Source organism: Strongylocentrotus purpuratus, unplaced genomic scaffold (genome assembly GCF_000002235.5).
Source record: "Strongylocentrotus purpuratus isolate Spur 01 unplaced genomic scaffold, Spur_5.0 spur5_scaffold_13, whole genome shotgun sequence".
NCBI classification, from domain to species: Eukaryota; Metazoa; Echinodermata; class Echinoidea; order Camarodonta; family Strongylocentrotidae; genus Strongylocentrotus; species Strongylocentrotus purpuratus.
Window position 1 is genome coordinate 10,764,913 of NW_022145598.1, and position 23,412 is coordinate 10,788,324.

At 37.2% G+C, this 23,412-nt stretch overlaps 2 protein-coding genes across 2 annotated transcripts in view; both read right to left on the reverse strand.

Annotated features, from left to right (window-relative positions):
- Nucleotides 1-7,426, reverse strand: part of LOC100891463 (voltage-dependent calcium channel subunit alpha-2/delta-3) — a 51,977-nt gene extending 44,551 nt beyond the window's left edge. Inside the window, exon 1 of the mRNA XM_030982895.1 lies at nucleotides 7,358-7,426. The gene's annotated coding sequence lies outside the window, so the exon portion shown is untranslated. The remainder of the gene's footprint in view (nucleotides 1-7,357) is intronic.
- Nucleotides 7,427-9,758: 2,332 nt separating this feature from the next.
- LOC581134 (protein phosphatase 1 regulatory subunit 42) lies at nucleotides 9,759-23,400 on the reverse strand. Its single transcript, XM_030982898.1, has 8 exons — nucleotides 23,384-23,400; nucleotides 18,899-19,390; nucleotides 17,363-17,529; nucleotides 16,287-16,425; nucleotides 15,350-15,584; nucleotides 13,904-14,047; nucleotides 13,134-13,362; nucleotides 9,759-12,532 (listed from the first exon to the last, which is right to left on the reverse strand). The coding sequence occupies exons 2-8, from the start codon at nucleotides 19,028-19,030 to the stop codon at nucleotides 12,415-12,417; spliced, it is 1,164 nt and encodes a 387-aa protein (XP_030838758.1). The 5' UTR covers nucleotides 19,031-19,390; nucleotides 23,384-23,400; the 3' UTR covers nucleotides 9,759-12,414.
- Between the last annotated feature and the right edge of the window lie 12 nt (nucleotides 23,401-23,412).

Consider the following 23,412-nt stretch of genomic DNA (forward strand, 5'->3'; position numbering starts at 1 on the left):
CATCTTGGGAGGAAGATCGGTACGGATGCTGATGTAGCTAAACTGCGAAGAAGGGTCATTTGCATCACTGCCTGGGGGTCCTGGTTGTCGGCGAGGTCGATGCTCGTAGGAATGAAGTAGCCGATCTCAGTCCATCATGTGGGCGAATCTGATGATGATGGCAGGTGGTTGAGACCGCTGAGGCTGGAACTGAGAACCTTCACCATGTTCACGCCGGGGCTGAGGAAGACAGTGCGCGTTGACCACGGGAATGCTTGAAGCTTCCTCTCTGGATATGTTCAGCTGCATGGAGAAGACTCGCTGAATCGTTTCGATCACGTTTTCGTTGGGATTGGCTGGAACAGGCACACCGTATACGAGCAAGTTCTGTTTCTTGAAATTATGAACTTATAAATTTCAGGTAAAATCAGCCTCGACAAAAGGAAATGTTACGGCCATAATCATGAATTGAATTGTTTGAAATTGTCTTCTTTATCAAGAGTTATTCTATTAGATTAACCCGTTGTAATCACTGACCTGACCAGAAGATCCATTGGTTCTGTGCACCTCCATTTCTGACTGCCTTTCTGGTTTGTAACAGAACTTTAGTTCCGACAACTTTGATCCTCGTTGATAGGTTTTTGTTTTTCCTCAGGTCGTATGCCACTGATGCCAATCTCCCCCTCTCTCGCTTCATCTTGGGAGGAAGATCGGTACGGATGCTGATGTAGCTAAACTGCGAAGAAGGGTCGTTTGCATCACTGCCTGGGGGTCCTGGTTGTCGGCGAGGTCGATGCTCGTAGGAATGAAGTAGCCGATCTCGGTCCATCATGCGGGCGAATCTGATGATGATGGCAGGTGGTTGAGACCGCTGGGGCTGGGACTGAGAACCTTCACCATGTTCACGCCGGGGCTGAGGAAGACGGTGCGCGTTGACCACGGGAATGCTTGAAGCTTCCTCTCTGGATATGTTCAGCTGCATGGAGAAGACTCGCTGAATCGTTTCGATCACGTTTTCGTTGGGATTGGCTGGAACAGGCACACCGTATACGAGCAAGTTCTGTTTCCGATTATGCATCTCCGCAAGTGTGACTTGGACCTCGAGTTCGTCGAGTTTTTTCTCCAGTTGGGCTCGCAATCGAGGCAAATCTTCCTTTTCAATTGAAATTAGTCGATCGGATGTTGTAGTGAGGCTTGCTTCCATATCTGATACAGTTCTTTTTGTCACCTCAAGATCATGTTTTACCGCTGAAATATCATTAACAACACGATCGAGTTTATTGTTTACTTGTGATGCCAGTTCACCGAACATTCGTTTCATTTCTGTCATGAATGTATACAGTTCGCTGGGCAGTTGAGTGGATGGAAGATGTACCGGCGATTGTGCACATTGACTGTGTTCGCTGATCCCATTCAGGTTAGAGCTTGTGTCGATTATGTCCGAAGAATCGAGCGACGGGCTTGAATCTAGCCCTGCCGGTCGCCCGGCGCGATTAACACCACTGTTGTCCATACCGCTGCGAGGCGATATGGCGCCATTTTCTGATGAATTTGAGGCGGTATCTTCTCGGTTTTTACCTCCATTGTTAGACTTATTGACATTAGCATTTCGCAGATTATATCCTGGAGTTTCCTTCCGCTTGTTCTTGTTGGAGTCCATTTTATACTTGATGCGTATTAACGTAGAATTTAGTGGTTATTCGGGAGCGTAGCTAGTGTTGTTACTCCGCCATTGAGTGTCTTACTCCGCCATTATCATGTACTGTACATGTTGATGAATGTACATTAAATTGATTAAAATGTATCATGAAACATTTTACTTTCCCTATTTCAATTTTCAAGTGTAAAGGATTATTACAGTTACCTTATTTTCTAGCCACAACAACATTTCTTGATAAAAAATGCAAGAAAAAGTACACTGTAAAAGTATGTCTACATCTTCTACAGATAAGAACATGTACATGTACTCCTTCATTGCAGTGTATAACCAATTCATATCATTCTACATGTACATGGATATTTGCATTACCATAGTATATAATTCATCCGACATTCAGAATTGGCATAAAAATGAGAGGAACAAATCAGTATTAAGTTTGAGCAATATCCAATATGACAGAATAGACTTTTTTCATACAAGGGTTGTATAAAAATATATTTTCAATGATTATTTTTAGGGTGAATACATTTTGAAGGTTGAAAGGACTAAGAAGAGGAGGCCTCTCAAGATACGTCAGAGAGTTGCCAATTTGTGTTTGAATGATCGCACCTTCAAAAATATAAATAAATTACTTTCTTATTTTTAATTGATTTTTAGTGCTCATGCAAACGTTCATTGACCTGTTTCTCTCATTTTCCTGCTCTGTTAAAATAAAATTGATAATAAGGTTGACTTTGATCCCCTTTAAAACAACACTGGAGACTCTTTGTTATATGAAAATGTGGCAAATACATGAGAAATTAACCCCTTACCACATTGACATGTACACCTGTACATGTACATGTAAAAGTCAGTTTATGTATAGAAAGAATTATTGGTAATGTACTGATTGGACACATTACAATGTGCATGTAAATGTACATTACACATGTATGTTTGCAGGCACTCATTGCCTAACAATAACCAGTCCGCTATTCCACCTGCTTCATATAAACAAACAATGTATACAATACATGTACACATCAAACTCCTGGTTCTCAATTATGCACATGTACAGTATCTATTGTACCTCCCACCGATATGAATGGTCATTATATTAGTGACGGATGGCGGCCAGACGTTAGGCATGTGGGCGCACCACTACGGAATTCCCATCATCTAAATTGATTACGATCTGGATCAATACTCCTCTAATGCCTAGGGGAGCAGAAACCTAACAGACAGCACAGGAGACTGCAGTGTGTGCACATGTTGATAGGTTTGCAGCTGGGAATTATAATGCAAAACGGAGGTTAACTGCGCTGTGTTAATAGAACAAAAACATGTATTATTGTTATTATTTTATTATTGTCTAGATACACTTTACATACATGTATGTAGGTCTAATTATACACGTTCATGCTATCAAACTACATTCATATAGTACATTTATGTTTGAATAATGAACAATAAATCAAAACTGATTGGACACATTCAAATTATGCTCAAAGAATATTTCAAACAATTAAGTGTGTGTAAGATGAAATCAGAATTTCACATTTTGCATCCTCCTGTAAGTTTAAACAATCCAATAAGATTAAAAACACCAGAAATTACTACATAACTTATCATCTACATGTAACTTGATTATGACTTGGATCACTGAACTCTACTAATGCCTAGGGGACCAGAAACTGAACATGCTGGCCGACATACTATGAAGCTTAAAGGTATAGACCAGTTTCAGAAATGCCCCCTCTCAAAAAATGAAATGGAAGCTCTTATTACCAATCATGTGAAAGAATATGTTTTGACTTATTACTAATAGACATGTACATTAATGATACAAATTTTGCCAGGAAAACCGGCTACTAATTGATATATTTGGTAAATTATCATATCGATCCGGCCTGGATAGATGTCGCGAATGCACTTCAACATTGAACATTTGGGAATATATTTTTGCTTTTTTGCAAATTTAGGTTGAAGTATTGCTTTCTACATGTACATCCTCTGAAGGCAATATTTAAACTATATTGAATGGATATTTTGTACCCAAACCCTTGAACCGCAATTTTACCACTAACGGTCTATAGTATACAGTATATATTGTGCACATGACGATTGAAGTTTGCAGCTGCACATTATCCAAGAGAAGATTAAAGGTTAATTGCGTTAGAACCAACGTACTGTACATTGTACATGATACTCAATTGTACACAATCTGAAGATTGTCTAATTTTGTGTAATACATCAAAGAAATAACATCTTTGTGATGATTTTGCATCATTTCTTCATTTACAGTGATGTAAAAAAAAAACATAAATGTAGGCCTACATGTTATCTACAGATATTCTTTGACAAAAATTGAGCATGCAAATATATTGTATGTACATGTACATGTACATGTATCATTGAGAGAACATTCTATAAAACCATTCAAGAATAATATCACTACACTTTATATCAAAATAAAGTTACATGTTGCAATGAAATACAAGCAGTGGATACAAATTGGATATATTCCACAATACAAAGAGGGAATTTCTTTGTATGTAATTCTTTAATATATACAATGTACTGTATACATTCATGTACATGTACAAGTACTGTCAACCTGTCAACCTGTCCGAAACGTCGAGTCTACTCTCCTGCTCCTGCTCTGCAACTCTACTCGCCGACTCAAGCCAGCTTCTCTCATCTACTCAACTCTCCAACTCAATCCAGTCTTCTACTCAAACCTCTCATCCTGTCTACAACTTCTGGTTTACAGTCCTTTTCAGGACTATACTCACTTCCGAAAGATACTCTTCCTTCCAACCTCCACTTTCTCGTCTTTCCATTTCACTTCTATTTCTATCCACTTTCCTTAGTCCTTCTAGGACTTTACACATGGTGTACCGTAAACCTCTTCCGCGATTACTATAAGTTAATTCATTTTTTTCTCAGAAAGAAGATCAAACATAAATTTGGTGAAATACCGGTACTTGAGAAGGCATATTTTAGCTGACTCTTTCAGATCACTGAAAAATACTGTTCCTCTATATGTAGATGGCTATGGGTACAAGATAATGGTCTAATTGCCTTGATCAAATGTAAATAGTTTCCAAGTTAAAGAATACATCCAACATGTTCTTGATTCTTACACTGTCAGTCAACAGTGATTTGTTTAATTTTGTAGTGTCCTGTTTTGGGGAATTTATACAAATACAAATGTATACAGTAATTAGAGCCAGGGGTGATAGTGAGCACTAAAAAAAAAAGGGATTCGCAGGGAAAAATTGGGGGAAAATAGGGCAAAATAGGGAAGAATAGAGAAAATAAGAGTGAAATCGGGAAAATCAGGATAAAATAGGGAAGAAAAAAAAAATTGTAAAAAAAATCAGAAAAATATTGGGAAACAGATTTAAATCGGGTTTTTATCGGGCCTGAAGAGCACTGGTCCAAGAAAAATATACTCCTGATAGGCCCCGCAACTGTTGTAATCGATTATAATTTTATACTAGGCTTCTAACTTCAGCCAACTCACTATATATAAATGTACTTGTGATCGAGGCCCCGCGCAACAGCATTGCGCGTCCTACAGCACTGACATGGGGTCTGTATCACAAATATACTTATATACTCGTTATCGAGGCCCCTCGCTACGGCATCGCGCACAATTCAACACGGCAGCGAGGCCTGTATCACGAGTATACTATACGAGTCTCCTATTCAACTCGCTATATATATACTCGTGATATAGGCCCCGCGCAACGGCGTTGCATGTTCTACAACACGGACATGGGGCCTGTATCACGACTATACTATGTACTCTTGAACAAGGCCCCATCCTATGCATTTTCAAGACGGAAAGCACAGTAGTGGGGCTTCTTTCACCGAAGTATAATTTAGGGGCTGTTTCAAGGTTTAATAGAGCTAGGAAAGGATTAAAAAGGTTTAAATTTAAATGATTAAATTTATCTGTTATTTCAATATTTTTCCTTTTTTTATATTTTGGCCCCTCTCTTTAAATTTATCTTTTATTTTAATATTTTTCATTTTTAAATGTTTTTCTTTTTTTAATATTTTGGCCCCTCTCTTTAAATTTATCTTTTATTTTAATATTTTTCCTATTTTTAATATCTCCTTTTTAAATATTTTGGCCCCCTCTCTTTAAATTTTTGTTTTATTTTAATATTTTTCCTTTTTTTAATATCTTTTCAACTGGCCCCTAGTGCACCCCCCCTCCCCTCTTCCTAGTTTTTATTTAAAAAATAAGTCCCTTTCAACCCCCCTTTAAACTCACTTTTATTTCCCTTTTAAATCCTTTCCCTCTAAAATAAACCTCGAAACACCCCTAAATACTTCGGTGAAAGAAGCCCCACTGCCGTGCTCTCCGTCATGAAAATGCAGAGGATGGGCCCTTGTTCACGGGTATACAGAATAGTCGTGATACAGGCCCCATGTCCGGGTTGTAGAACAATAAAACATGCAACGCTGTTGCGCGGGGCCTCGATCACAAAGTGAGTTGGCTGAAGACTGAAGTTAGAGGTCTAAGATGATATGTAATCGATTACAAGACGGGTAAGTTGTGGGGCCTATTTCACGATATTGCCCAGACAACATGTAAAAGTAGACAGTGAACAAGGGATTCCCCTTAATTACCAGTGCGCGGATCGATAATCCTACACACGCAGAGCGCCAAAGAAAAGGGACAATCCTTACTGTTTAGGACGCGATTTGTCGGCATTAAAGACGAAGTTGAGTTCTGGTCATGCGATTGCATTGTGAAAGAAACGGTGTGGAACCGACCAGAAAAGGTTGATCATCTAGCATATAAGCATTTGTGTTTTGCAAGGTTCTGGAATCATCAAAATGATTTAAATTTGGCCAAGTCTTGGTAAAGTTACAAACACTTGCACAGAAAGATGTATATGGGACTGCACGAACACGTGGCGTAAAAATCCGGCCCCCCCCCCCTCCCCCCGATTTTTACGATGTTACATGCATAATTTAGAATATGAAGGCATTTGAAGAGCCATGATTTTCAGGGAACATGTATTAACTGATGTTCTTCCACACTTGCATAATAAGAATGAGTAATGCTCACAAATTATTTTTCACCTCTTCCCAGAACTCAACCTTCTCTTTAATTGACAAAAATGTCAATGACCATGATGACAAAAACTTGCTTCAAGTTCAGATTGCTTTCACTCAAATGAAATAAAATTTACTTTCAGTTTCACTTTCAGATCAGACTCAGTCAGAGTCAGACTGGTCACTGGATAGATAAATTTGTTTTTTCTACATAACAATAACAATGTCCTGCATCTTTCAGCAATTATGGATTCAATCATTTATCAATTGGACTGTGCTTAAATGACAATGAGTGGACCCTGGTAATAGAATCACGCAAAACGGCAAAACCAATCATTCATATAGGCATACATAGCGCCGTTGAAGGCCCGTCCATACGTCTCGTTCATGCTATTCGTCAGGCTCCGCTACTATACGGAGAGGCTGCACGCAATGATGCAGGCTAGGCCCATGCAGCTCACCCACAGCTACCGGTATCCACAGCTAGCAGTAGCAGCAGCACATCACAGGCACAGGTTGCGTGCAGGCTAGGCGCATACCAGTAGGCATCTTGCAACAAATCACTCGCGGAACGGCCAAAACAAGACAGCATCACTTAGGTTTTTGTTTAAACCGATCACATTTTGCACGTAAGACAAAGGAAAGCAAATTTTTACTTACCGGTACCTTAAATCATGTGTGTAAACATGTTTATGATCAATATTCCAGCTCAAAATCGCAAAATCGACGTATCTTCCAAATGCATGAAGACGATAGATCTACGTGAACACCGGCATCACCGCGGCCATATTCACATCAGCTTAAGATAGCACGTAGTCTGCATTGCAGACGTACTCAATCCTTCTTTTACATTTTTTAATCTAATGTTGTTGTTTTAGTTTTTATTGACGTGTATCATTCATTTATGAATATTTACGCCAAATTCAAGTTGCATTATGAAAATTTAATGGAAGCAGTAAAGAGAAGGGGAAACAAAATTTGTCGCTGTTCAATTTTTTTTCAATTTGTAGATTCCAGACAGGCTGTCTACATAAAATCATTGACCGTTTTGTGTGTATCTCGATTCATATGTTACAGTCATGTTTCTCTCCCTCTCTCCCTCTCTCTCTCCCCTCCCTCCCTCCCTCCCTCCCTCCCTCCCTCCCTCCCTTCCTCTCTCTTATCAATTTCTGAATTCTTCAGCTGGTATATTTTGTTTTATGTAGACTAGTTACTCTGGAGCATTCAATATTTATATCATATCCAAGAAAAATGTAAAAGAAATGCAAGAAGAAATAAAACATTGATCACATCACTGGAAAGTGAATGGAATGATAGTCAAACTTTATTTGGCCACAGAAATATACCAGTTTATGAAATTATTTTACCTTTTCCACCAAAAAAGATGAATATAGAGCAACATACTATATCAAATCAGAGTGCAAATAATAATTTTCTGTTTACACATATATTATTATATTATGCATGTGCAACACAATCCTCTTTGCACTCATTTAGGTGCAGTTTCACATAATAAAATCAAATATCCCGTTAAATAATGCATAAATACAATGTTGTATCAAATACTGGTAAATGTAGCAAAGGCACTTGATCCAGTATTCATAAAGTCCATACTTTTTCCATGCAGTAACACTGAGTGCATGTTTAAGCCTGTACCAATTGGGTAGACAAGTGTACTGAATAATGGACTGCTAAGTTTCAACTTTTTCACTTTGCCATAATTCTGTGATTACATGGAGAGAAAACATTCATATCATTATGACAACAAAAATCACATCATGACTGAATTCATTTCCCTTTCATTTTGTCATATAATTACAGCAAATATATAATAAAAAAAAGTGCTCCCAAAATCAGCATAGGCCTAAGTTAATTGTGTACCTTAATAAATACAAGCTCCAGTGTGTTTCAACTTCAAAGATAATATACCGGTATGTGTCACCTATTGCCATGGTCGCAACTTGCCGTGCACCTGTCTGCGCTCGGTCTGCGTCCGGTCTACGATAGATTTCGCAGAAAGTCCCGGCACAGATCTGCACATGCAAAACGATGCAAAGTAAGTTGTGACCATGGCAAATAATATCTCGTTCAAAGCAATGCACAACTGTAATTTTCTAAGTCTATATCCCTTTAGTGAGTAACTCCAAACTGCAAATGTCAAAACATGATCCATCAAATCATACAATTGCAAGTGAATAATCCAAATAAACCAATTGACTATTCTCATTCATGTTAATGACAGTAATATATATCAAATTCTCAATCTGAAAACATATTAGACATGTACACTTGTTAATCATTAATGCATTGTTTCGTGAATCTCTTGAAGCGGTAAACAAAAATGTAAAAAAATGCAGAAACCATATAAAAACTATGTCAGAATACACATTATTTATGAATCTCAATGAAATCAATGATGGTGAAGCAATATTTACAAGAGAGCCCAGAATGAAGCTGGTAGAGAGAGAGAAAGGGAGGGAGGGAGAGAGAGAGGGAGAGAGAGAGGAAGGGAGGGAGGGAGAGGGAGAAAGAGAGGGAGGGAGAGAGAGGGAGAGAGAGGGGGAAGGGTACAGATAAAGAGATAGAGATAGATAGATGGGCAAATAGATAGAGAGAGAGAGAGAGAGAGAAAGAAAGAGAGAGAGAGAGAAGGAATGAGAGACAGGGAATACAAGCAAAAGATGAAAGAGAGAAAAATGAGAGACATAAGGGAGATTGACAAAGAAACTTATAGTATTAAAACATGAACAATTGTTTGATGAAATAAATAAGTAAAGTAGACTGGATCGATGAAAGAGTATAGTTGGAGGAAACAATGATACTCAATCTTTCTTTGTTTTAAAAAACAGAGGAAGTTGAGATGAAAAGAGGCACAAATTAGCAAAGTATATAATTATTAATTTCTATGGTCTATTAATGCCCAAATGTTATCAAATTTGTCACAGATTAAATATCCTTCCAACCAATCTTCAATTTCTTTTTACTTTTCACTGAAGTTTTGGAGCATACTCTTTATGAGTCTATGTACAGAGATAAGGAATGTCTCATGGTAGGTTCCATCTTCATATGGACATTAAAACTTCATTCAAACAAAAAGAGATTTGAGTAAAAGTAGAGAAATCAGAGAAAACACAATGGTTCTATAGTTTGAGAAAATCAGACAAATATGAAAGTTATACATTTTCAAGTTAAGACCATTACCAGTTTGGAAAATCTTTCAATGCCTATTTGGTTATAAACCGGTAGGTAATATCATACATGTAAATGGGAAATTTTCTATTTGCTATTTTCTATGAATCATTGGGGGATATTTATATCATCAGTTTGGAGTCTGAAGGCATTATAAAACTCATATACTTTTAAAGATTTAACATCAATCAGGCTCTGATAAGATTATATCTTTATACATACTCCTATCAAAGAATGTCAGAATCAGTTACATTGCAACAGCTAAGAAAAGAGCTACTTTAAACAATTTTGAATTATAAAGAAATGGGAAATATCTTCAAGAATGGCATCACACTAGCATAGCTCAACATTTTCAAAAAAGGTTCATTATCTTGTATTCTCAGATTTACTGTTTCAACCTAAGCCAACTTAAATGGTTAATTTCTCTTTGAAAGAAGTTTGTTGAATAAGTGGGTCAAATTAAGACAGACATATTTATCACAAATCAAGTACAGCATTATATTATAGAAAAACCAATGTGAGTCACCAATATACAGATAAAGATAGTCTAACTTTTACAAAATTCAAATAATTTAACACCTTGTCATAAAATTTACAGAACATCAGTATAAACAATCAATTCCAATTTATCTGAATATTGGAACACTACAATGAATCAACATTGCAGAATTTATATAAATGAATCTTTAATTGCAGTAGATTTTTTGGGGAAAAAAAGAAGCAATATGTACAAAAGACCCATCCAAATAGAACATAGTGCTGAATTTCCTCAAGACATAACAAATACTGTCAATATTGCAAACAAAACCGAAGTTAATATAAGGCATTACTATGTAATCATAACATAAACATATATAAAAACTTCTGTTACAAGTAGCAGAACCTATTCTTGCCAGTTTTATCTTGATATTTCACTGAGTTACATGGACGGAATACACATTGTCTTTGAGCAATTCAAGGAACAAATTACAAGCAATTAAATATGTTGACATTAAAGGCAATCCTTAGGGACTTTCTATGTGCAATGCATCACAGTTTGCTTACGCAGGACATGGTGGAGTTCCCAATTAATGGGTGTACAATTCCAGCATGTAGCAACGATAGCACACAAAAAAAAGGGGGAAAAAAAGGGGGAAAAAAAAATGCCAAGTCATCGTCTTATTCTTGACTACTGAAAGCATGGCCTTTCCTTCTGGAGAATGTATGAGTGTGAAGTTTGGTTTTGGAGAAGAATTATAATTGCTATTGATATTATTTTCGCATATAATTGAAACGGACATGCAAGAAGTAAGACAGTATCATACAATTGAAAGACGAAATTGGAGATAAAAAGTGGTCTCGGAACACTGGTTATTTTTCAAAGATAAAATAAAATACATAAGAGATAAAATCATGCTCAGAATACCAGCCTTGCTTTTATATCACAATGTCGCCATGATCACAGCAAAATCTGGGCCCCGTTTCATGAAACTTATTGTTAATAACAAATGCTGACTTTCTATGACTAATTTGCTGTCAGCCAATCAAATGCCATGATTTCAGTAGCTTAGAACAGTTAATGTAGTTTGTTATTGATAACAGGTTTTATGAAACAGGGCTCTGATCCACAAAATGTGTGCCAAGTTTTTACAGCACTTGTGCAAGATATTACTCCCTCTTTTCATAATAGACTACACCACAGCTAAACAACATTTCAGTGCACTGGGATAGTCCATTTAGGTAAAGTGGGGGTGTTTCTGAAGTTGGACATCACTTGTCCTGTAAGAAGTTTAAGATGCATCTTAAAACACTCATGCAAAAGGTAAGAAATACTCTCCTCTTTCCCACTCCTTTATTCAAATTCCCTTGGTCCAACGCCAAAAACTATTTCAGTGTGGAAGGTTCCATTATGTAATAGCAGGGTCTTTCAGAAGATGAAGATATAATGTATATCAAACATCAAGTTAATATCACTGCATCACAATCCAGTACTGCAAAGAGTACACCCTTTGTTCACAAAAGACTGTTACTACACCACGCAATGATAAAGTATACTGGAATAATCCATTACGTGATAGCAGGGGTGTTTCAAAGAATGAAGATAATGCGTAGGGTCATGACATTGCCAATTCATCAACTTTTACTAAGCCCTGGCAAATGCCCCCTCCATTCACAATAGACTACTCCTATACCTGAGTCTATTTCAGTGAGCTGGAAGAGTCAACTATTAGATACTAGGGGTGTTTCACAGCATGAAGATGACATGCGTAAGATAAGGTAGCCAATCCATCAGGTTGACTTCTGCAATCAGCTCCCCTCTATTAACAATAGACTGCTCCAGCACCTGAAGCTATTTCAGTGTATAATGGAAGAGTCCATTTTAAGATAGGGGTGTTTCACAGGATGAAGATGCCATGCGTAAAATTAGGTTATTGATACATCAGGTTTCACCGAGGCAAAAATATTCCCTCTGTTCACAATAGATTGTTCCAACACCAATGCCTATTTCAGTGAGCTCGAAGAGTCCATTACGTGATAGCAGGGGTGTTTTAGGAGATGGAAATGACGTGTCCAGTTAGATTAAAGTCTGGTTCTCCATTCGGATAGCCATTCATGCCGTGCTCATCTGGCAGGAAGACTGGAGGTTGCGGAGGTATCGGCATATTTCTGGATAACAAGCAAAAAAATACGAAAAAACATTAACGGGTCAACTTTAAAAGGAAAAACAGGATAGATGTAGAGACGACACTCCAAGATACAGACATACATGTACATGTACATAAAATCTACCAACTGAACAACAGATTTGCTCATCACCACATAAGATTCATGTTTCCTTTGAAAAAGTAAAAAGTAAAGGAACTTAATGCTTGCTTGTTTAAAGGGATTGGGTATCTTTGCCTCAGATTCTAAACAGAATCCTGGATTTAGCCCATGCAGCAATGATAATCATAAACCTTTAGGCCTGTCAGGAATCCCATGACTTTTACAAGCCAATCCCCTGTCTGATTATCAAGATATTTATGATTTGAAATCGAAATCAAATTTTCCGTTTTCCTAACACTTTTTATCACACTGCAGTCTAGTGTGGAAAATTGGTATGGTAAAACCAGTCACTCAAAGATTTTTCTTTTTTGAGGCACTTCATGATCATTTTGGCGCGCAATTGTTTAGGGCTTCAATATTACACCATATCACAGACACTGATAACAGGTAGGGGCATGCATCTCAGATTTAACATTGTTAAATGATGCCTTTAAACATATACCTGGATGGTCGTTCTAAATCTGTATAGCTCTTTCGACCAAGGGTGAGGCTATCCAGGGGGTTCGTTCTGGTTCCATGAGGGGCTGAGGCAGGCATGTGGGACTTGGCCACCACCGCATCAAACTTCTTCTTGCCCCCGACCATGCCGGGCATCATGTAGACCTTGTTTAGGGCGGCCGTCCGATTCCAGCGGGAGCCATTGGGTGGCAAGACAGGGGGAAGCTCACGTTCTACGCAAAATAGAGGGCGATATAATATTAAAGCGATTTCCAAATTTGATTCAGGTACATTCAAGTTATCTTGGTTTGTTTTTTATTCAGCTATAAAAACATGGTCAACATTCAAATTTCTAACAATGAGCAATACAAAAAGTCTGTTTTTAGGAAGTAATATCCAATATACAATGAAATAAGTTTCAAACATTTTGAACGAGAAAATGCATAATGGACTATTTTCCTAAGTTTGCCTCAAGAGATTCCTAGTTCTTGGAGGAAGGTTGGCAGGTATGCAGTTGGTGGGCTATAGGTCTGTTTTCATCAGCTTGAGTTTGCCAAATAACCCGCTTATTTATGGACTCAAAATTCTAGAATAGCGGGATATTTGGGAAATAAGACCAAGAATTCTTGGGATAATTTCTCGACCAAATATCCAACTAATTGCAACTGCGGGCTGATGAAGACGCAAATTAACTGGCTAATAAAATAGCGGGTTATCTGGCAAACTCGAGCTGATGAAGGGGGCCTTATGAGATTAAATCAACAGTGTGCTTACGTGGTTGCATAATGTATTCTTGATTGCTCTCCATGATCCTAGTGGCATCTTCTATCCGTTGCCGTTTCTTAGCGTCTTTCGCTTCCTTCCAGCTCATCAAGAAGTTCTTCTCTGTATCACTGACTTCTCTTCCATCCAAAATAGCTGCAAGAAAAGATAAATTAAACAAAATACACAAAAACAATGATTGATAAAGACGCAAAGTAGTGGGCTTTCACTGGGAATTCGGCACCATTTGGGTGATAACCCAATAATAGGTGTTGTCAAACACCAGGATAAGCCTTCAGTTTTATGACTAACATGCCTTATGCAATGCTTTGCATTTTCCACCCATTCCCCCATATGGTGAAGTCATTATGTTACGTTTCCCTCATCCAAGGACTCTTCTAGAGACTGGGGGTATTGCTTGATCGGACTACGGGTTTGCTGTGTGCAGACTTTTACACCTATTAATGGGATTCCCACCAAGTCTGGTGTCAGCAAATTATGGCCTTTTGCACATTGAAACCGACGACCCTCTCCCTTTAAGTCTGAATAGAACATCTTGATTCATCACCATCCTACTATGTACCTCCTTCAATGTGAATGTTTTGATCAAGGATTATGACTATCATCGTCCAGAGCTGCCAACCTTGTGCGACCAAAAAAAGGAACCATGATGGCAAAAAAAAAGGAATTTCAATTAAAAAAAAGGAATTCATAAAATTGAAACTTACAACTACGCGCGACACACTTCAAATGCAGAAATGTCCATTCCTCATGCTGTTTTTTCCATACAAGCAGGTATTTTTTTTGTTATTTGGGTATTATATATCGGCATTTCATTCGTTTTGAGAATGTTTTTCTCTTCAAGTATGTTTTAAACTTAGTTTTATAATGAATTTGTGATCAAATCATCATTTTAGGCCAGTTGTTTAACGTGCGGTAGACCGATGTAAAAAAAAAAAAAAAAGTATTTTATGAAGAAAAAACGTAGTACCGGAATTTGGAGGAAAAAACAGAGTAATTCCGGCAAAAACGGAATGGTTGGCAGCTCTGATCGTCCCACCCCTATCATACGATTCTTCCCTACGAGAATCAACGGGAAACATCAGAAGAAGAACTCTAAAACATCAACTTTATCAAATTTATAGCATTTCCAACCATAACCAATAACATATTTACACATGCCAGTGATCTCACATAATACAGGAAGAGATACTGTTTATATCATGTCATTTCCATTCTGGAATCATGATTAGAAGTAAATTGGAGGTAAATAATATCCCTAAATGTTCAGAGGCAAACCTAATAGCTCAAGAGGAAATGATTAAAAATGTCATGAATGTAACAAGGATCTATAATTTAAGTGTTCAACAAGTAACTGTAACAAGGGGTTCTCTCTCTCTCTCTCTGTATTTTTGTTTTCTACCATAGAAAAAGGAAAGACTGGTTCTCCTTTCTCACCCAATTTACTGTTCATGACGATCACTCTGTCCCTGTACTTTGCCTTGTTGCAGACGGGGTTGCCCACCAGCTCCAGCCTCCAGATCTTGGGCCAGGAGCCGATGAGAGCGGAGAGTGCCCTCATGTCCCGGAGCTTGTTGTCCGACGCCACAAACTGCATGATGTTACGCAGGATGCCCAGCTCCGAGATGTCGTCCAGGCCGTTGCCGCTTATGTTCAACACTTGGAGGCCCATCTGCAAAAACACATTTATGTGGTACACTTGTTCATTTATTAAAATAATAATGCTTTATTGCATTCTAATGAGCACTAAATAAAAACATTCAAACACTTAAAATCTTCCTGTCGTCCAGGCCGTTGCCACTTATGTTCAATACTTGGAGGCCCATCTGAGGAAGCATTCATTTTCAAAGAGATCATAATAATAATAATAATAATAATAATATTCGGTTCTTGTATAGCGCATATCACATTTGAACGTCTCTATGTGCTTCTAAATTTGGAAATTATTACCCAGCTTTAGCCTAGCTGCCATTATGGCGCTCTAGCATTTCAAGGAATTAATTCCTGCTACATGTTGGTACCCATTTACCTCACCTGGGTCAAGTGTGGCAAATGTAGATTAATGTCTTGAGATAGGATATTAGTGCCGCGCGGCGGGACTCAAATTGCAGACCATGTGATCCACAGTCCGGTGACATATCCACTCGACCACGATCGACACCTCATACATGTGCTTCAACTTGTAACATGATGTAACAATTGTTTATTAAAAAATAATGCATTATTGCATTCTAATGAGCACTACATGTAAATAAAAACACCTAAAAACTTCCTGTTTGAGCTTTATATCAGTCGTACGAATAGCAAAAATAAATTAAAAATGTCAGGGTATTTGGGCTACCCGTCCGAGAAGTGATGAATTTATTTGACTTACCGATAATGCTACCAGCGTCCTTGGTTCGAACAGTAACCGTTCCCCCGAAGGTAACCTTTGGTGCTCCATATGAAGTTCTTTCAACTCCTGTAACTTCTCCAGACCCTCTAAGACTGCTATTTTATTGCCTCCAACATATCTGAGAAATAATGGGGGAAAACAAACACAAAAATTGTTGAAGATCAGTTGCAATAATCATGAAAGAAACAGAAATTAATGACTTTTGGGGGGATCGAATTCTAGGACCAGTGAATGGAGGCATTTTACATGCTAAAAAGCCACCACAGTCGATCATCCATTGGATATACTGTTTGGACACCACACAAAATATGAGAGACCAACTACATGTACTTTCATTGGGGGTCAATTAATGCAAATCCCTGATTTTACCTGATTTGAGGGTGACACGACATTTGCCCCTGCGACAATTGCTCCGGGCTTTATTTCATCTAAGATGTAGGGTTAGGGTTAGGGTTTCAATAGGGTTTTATGTTAGGTTTAGGGTTAGGTTTAGGGTAGGGTATAGTGTTGAATCCAGGGTTGAAGTTAGCCATTCGATTAGTGTATGAAATTTACAGCGGAGCAATTGTCGCCGGAGCAAATGTCATGGAATCGATTTGAGCAGTCCCTTACATTTCCCTAATTGGAAAAAAAAGAGAGATTTGTTTTGGGTTCTTTCCCTAATATCAAGGATAGCAGGAAAATATGTTTTACATGTACCAGTAATAATGTATTATTTAAAGGCTATAGGTCTTAACACCACAATATACATGTAACATTTGAATAGTTTTTATCATAATTTGTATACAGTGAACCTACATGTAGATGAAGATCACAGGATAATACAACTATACATATACATATGTGTACATGTATAACAGTTGATAGTCATTGCAATCTATTTCTTGCCTTTTCCACATGACACAAATTGCTTTTTGATGTCATTCCAGGGTCAGCATTCAAATGTATAGAAGTTACCTACATGTACATGTACATGTAGCAGTGACAGTCTGAGTTCAATGAATGCATGTGGATAACTCATAATGGGGTGTGAAAGTTCAAAGTGATATACTTACAATTTAGATAGTTTGTGTAGAGGAGTAAGATTTTCCAATCTGGTAATCTGGTTGTTCTGAAGATAGAGATGAGTGAGATTTCCAGCAAAGCCAAGATTCTTGATCACTGAGATGTTGTTATCGTAGAGATAGAGGACGGAGAGGCTGCGACACTGAGAGAGATCATCCTGAAATGTAACATAAAAAATTGTGTATTCAGCTTTAAATCAAGGCATGAAACAATATTTGAAACGTAAATAGGAGATTTCCAGTAAAGCACGCTTTTTTTTATCACTGAGATCGTTTTATCAAATGTAGACACTAAACCAAGGTGAAATAAAAATTTTAAAAACAAGAAAGAATAACAGATGAAGAGGATAAGGAACTAAACAAGAACAAAAATCAAGAACAATATGACTACAAAAGTAAGAAAAATCGTTCCCATAAAGTAAGATTACATACTGTAAGTGTAAGTGATTCAACAATCACCAATAGGCTACATGTACATGTACATGTACATGTACATGTATGAACACAAGACATCTAAACTGTTATTAAAAAAGAAGTACAAGGTATGTGAGAAGAATAGCATGCTCCGGATAAAAATTTAAAAAAAGGAAAAAAAGGTAATAATTGTCTACCATTCAAATCCTCTCAAGCCTACCATTTCAATCTTCACACTGAAAGTACATGTACAGTGTACATCTATTGATCAATGTTTTCTTTCCTTTTGTAGTAATTGTTGCTTTAGGCTCAAGCTTCTTCAAGTGCCATCTTTTCCCTTCTCTACTTTTATTTTCTTTCAAATAAAAGAAAAAAAAAGAAAGAAAGTCAGTAGATCTGTTTACCTCTTCTGTAACTGAGAAGCTCAAATGTATATTTGCTCAGCACTTCTCTCTGGTGTAACTTTCAAATGGCTATGAAAGAACTAGACTTTTCTTGTTTACATTAGACCATGTGAATTTGACTTGAAGTGTTTATTTTTGGAGCTATTGTTCCAAAACATGTCACACAACTCACTATCCATTTACACGGACTCACAATTTTGTGTCTTTAATGCCATGCCAAATATCTGCCTGCTGAAATGTCACATCCAAAATGTGAACAAGATTTGGTTTGTTTTGGGCTGTTATGGAAATAGGAAACTGTGGGTTTTCTTGGGGGGGGGGGGGGAGATGCGGTGACACGACATTTGCTCCTGCGACAATTGCTCCGGGCTTTATTTCGTCTAAGATGTAGGGTTAGGGTTAGGGTTTCAATAGGGTTTTATGTTAGGTTTAGGGTTAGGTTTAGGGTAGGGTATAGTGTTGAATCCAGGGTTGAAGTTAGCCATTCGATTAGTGTATGAAATTTACAGCGGAGCAATTGTCGCCGGAGCAAATGTCATGGAATCGGAGATGCCCCCTTTTTATAGACATTTCTAGATTTTAAACATTTTTACAACTCTATAGGTACAAGACATAAACAGAAAAAAAAACTCCACAACACAATTTTCAAAACTTTTTTAATTGAAATTAATACTATCAATTAATGATGTATTATTGTACATGTACTTACGATCTCGTCAATGCTCTTCTCGGAGAAGTAGAGATGCGTCAGTTTCTTGAGATACGTTGACAACCCCTCGTCTTTCTTCTTCCGTGCGCTTGCGGACGAACGGGCAATCAGATCTATAGTCAGTTTCACCATCTTGGCAAGATCGTCGTCTGACACAACCTATAGGTGTTCATGTAGTTTATAAAAGAGGATTCTGCAGTTCTACTCTTTTTCAAATGTTCTTAATTATTTAAAACTTTGTTATCTTGATGTACACATGCTGGTGATTCTGGGGACTTCTGTACAGATCTGGGAGTGGTTCCCTTCTAGAAAATTACTTTTGTTGATGTGGGTTGCTCCAGATCTTGCCATTTTTGTTGGAAGGTCACTTTAAAGGCAAGATAGAGGTCTAATCGAAGTAGCTCTCATGAAGATTGGATCCAGATTTGTTGGTCACAAATATTAGGTAATCATGCACATCTCCGATGAGCTAAAACTGGTACTGTAGCATACCTGATAACAAAAAAAACAGCAGGTATAAAATGGAATGAAAGTACATGTATGGTAACAAATATTGCATTTTTTTTTTTAACTACACATCCATAATTTCCTGTTTATTCCTACTTTATTCTTGGAAGTTACAAAGTCATCAACATTCTTATCTCATGCAATTTGTATTTAGGTGGTCTGTCATCAATAGAGCACCTATTTTAACTCAAAATTCTCTCTCCCATAAAAAAATAAGGTCAACACATCAGTGCCCCCTGGATACCACAATGATAAAGTGATAATTTGGTATTAATTCTGATCTTAATATACATGTAGATCTTCGCCCCATCTTATAAAGAGTTGTGATTGATCCAACTCAATCAAGCCCTCCAATCAATCCTCAGTTTGCAGTCTCCTATCTCTTTAAATAAACACATAGTTGCGAAATAGCGGAGGAAGAAGAACAACAACAACAACAACAAGATAAGTATCAATCGCAAAAGTATTTTATACAGTAGGTTTGCGGTTGCACCATGTGTGAGAGAGAGAGAGATTTTTGAGGAGTCCTGAAAAGGACTCTGACTTGGTAATCTTTCTTGGAGGAGTGTAGTCCTGAAAAGGACTGTTTGTTATCTTTCTTAGCATATAGTTCTTAGAAGAACTATAGCGCTTGGAGAGGATGAGTAGCTCGACGTTTCGAACAGGTTGACTATCCGTCGTCAGGAGAGAAAGTATTTTAGTTTATAGTTGCGATTAACATCACCTCTTTCTACGACGAGGCCCTATAATCATAACTGAATAACAAAAGATTCCCCCCAAACATAACACACATCAGGTGCATTATAATTTGAATCGAGAGTTGAATGTCACTTGTTGTAACAGGCCAAACTCCATCCAAACCATTTCTTCCTGCAAACCTTTACTGAACAGTCTGGGAGAACATTGAAATGGGAAGGTCTTTCAACATTATTTTTTCGCAACATTGATTTTCATGGCAAAAATCAATACCCCTCCAGCGATTCGAACTGCAACAACAGTTTTCAAATACATGTGGTTTAATTGTGCATGAAGAATACAAAGACTGTTAATGATTTTCAGGGCAGATATATTTGCTCTTGATAAAAGAAGATGTTGAGTGGACAGTCAAATAACTACATGTACATGTACAATCGTATGCATTGATGATGATGAATAGGGTTTTTTGCAACGTAAGCAATTTTAGCTGTGTCAGTTGTGAAGAAAAAAAAACAACAACACACTTTTCATTATTTAGATCTTCACCCAATTCACATTTTTGCATGTTCTTTCATGTCGCTCATTTCTCATTTAAAATACTTACGAGACCCCTTTATAAAATATACATGTACATGTAGTATTGATAAAAGTTTCCTCTCACTCAGCTTTTCAAAAACTTAATAAAAATTGATAGAGCTAGTGTTTTGTTTTCTATATTTATTTGTATTTATTCATAAGAAAATTTTGTAACATTTAATAATAAAAACATGCATGATTATCCCCTTCATGTGGAACCAAAACAGATGGGCAAAAGGGACTATGAGTTGCTTCATTTGCTTGAGAATCGTTTTCCTGAAGTGTCCTGTCATTCCCATCTTTTCATTGTGAAAAAAATTGTTGTTTTAAAAGTTTTACAAATATTTATATGGTAGTACAAAATACAAAAAATTTCAATATTCAAATTACAAAATGTATTTTCTGTACACTATATACAATGTACATTGTATTCACAAAGAAAAGCAATTTGTGTGGCCTTGTTCATTATCCTTTGTTTTAAATACTGCATGTGTCAAATGTCAGCCACTCCCGCCACTCATCCTCTCCAAGCGCTATAGTTCTCCTTAGAACTATATGCTAAGAAAGATAACCAACAGTCTTTTTTAAGACTATACCAACAGTCCTTTTCAGGACTACACACCCTCAAGAAAGATAACCGAGAGTCCTTTTCAGGACTTGCTAATCCTCCCTCTCTCTCTCTCTCACATGGTGCACCCGCAAGCCTACTTTAGTACTGTATATCTACATCACCATGCAAGCCAATACTTACAAGCAGCATCTAAATGTCAGATTGTAAGCTTTGTTTTATAAAATCCATTTGACTGTTCTCATTTTGATTTTCTTAATCTTTTTACTTGATCTACTGACATTTAAAAACTGGTTATCTTTGAAATAAAGAGTGTAATGCTGAAATGTAGAATCTCGATTACATTTAATAGGTCTTTATATGTTACCATGCACCACAGAACAACCAAAATGTCACATACCGGTAGTGTGATTTTCAATAAGAGCTCAATAAAGGTGTATTGGGTAAAGTTGGTCAAGTTTTTCTTTAGTATTTCCTGAAAGAGTATGTACTTTCCTCTATCTATTTTAATGTAAAGGTTTGAAAGCACAAAATGATCTGCAAGTGGTATTTTTGGCAGTTTTGGTAGACCTATGATTGTCTGATATTGAGTTTGTTGTAATCTCGTTGTGACTCTGGTTACTGGACTCTTTTAACTATAACTATAACTTTAGAATGGAGTAAGCTGTTGCATTGATATCAATACTTGGCCATAAGACTAAGATCGACTTTAAGTTGGACTTAACTATGGCAAGCCGTACTTGGTACTTGGTTGGGTAATCCCTTTGGCAGCTCACTCAGGAAGCTATACAGGGATGGTAGGTGAGGCGAGTGACTACAAGGAGTGTCATGAATTGCTGGAATGGTGTGTGGACCCATGTTCATGCCACTATTTGCGCTGAGAATCTCCTTTTTTTTTTTTAAATCAGACCTCATTTAATGAAGCATGTCTGGCAACTTTTTAGTTGTTTTGTGATGCCTGGTCACATATTTCTAAAAGGAATTTACTCAACAAGCACGACAAGTATAACTGATTAAAGAGACTCCAATATAAAAATCATTTAAATGTGGACATTATTAATTAATTCAAAGTTATATATTGATATTTCTTTCATCAAATTTTCAGACTACCCAAAAAAAAACATGAAAATGATTTCCATAAATTAATGGAAGTTATTCTTTGAACTTGACTCGAAGACATGGCATGGCTGTTTCTGACTTAGATTTCATGAATACAGCTAAGTGAATGATAAAATAATTGATTTGGAAGTTGATATATCATTAGCAATATTTCTGATCGAGATGAGGTTTAACTAGCAACAGATAGCATCTGTATATTTCAGTTCCAACGTAATTACCAAATAGACATTGCCTATTTTTTATTCTAGATGATTTCATCTTTTCGTTTTGGGGTATCAATTTGACAGGGATATGCTCTTTTTTTCAGAAAATAATCAATTTTTAATTCTGGAATATGGGGAAAAGGAATGTGACGTTTGATGACCAAATATTGGCACGGAGTTCATCATGTAGGCCTATCACTTTTCATCACAAGTTCCTGAAGACATTTTTGTGTCAGTCAAAAATTGCATCCTTACTCAGTTTTGCAAGTTGCTAACTGAAGGCTTCAGCTAACGTCGAAGAAGGTAGACTAGATCTAGTATAGAAATTAGAATCTAGATCTAGACTCTAGTTTGAAACTGAAAATGAAGATTAAGTTCAAAATGTTGTGTGTGCGCATTGCCATTGCAAGATATTTGAACTGATCATGCTTATATTTCACTTCTGTATAGCTCTCCACACAGGCGGGTGTATGCTAAATAACATGTATGGTTTGAAGATATCAATTTCGTATGTCATTAATCGCCGAGCTTGTAATTAAAGCAGTATTAAAGTCCAGCCCGCGCCAACGACACCAGACGAGATGGGACATCAGAGCCGGGCCGAGTCCAGTCCGGAATTATTACGGGACCGCACCCGCGTCTCATCACACTTACAGACCACAGACACACAATCGCTCTGCACTGCAGTGTCACATAAACTCACCCAGAACAAGTCAAAAAATAATAAATCTCGTTATGTTATAGAAGAAAAAACAACGTAAACAAATTCAATTTTAGAACACAACAAATCACATAATTCTTAAATACGTCAATTACCATGAATTGATGATAATGATGACTTTACG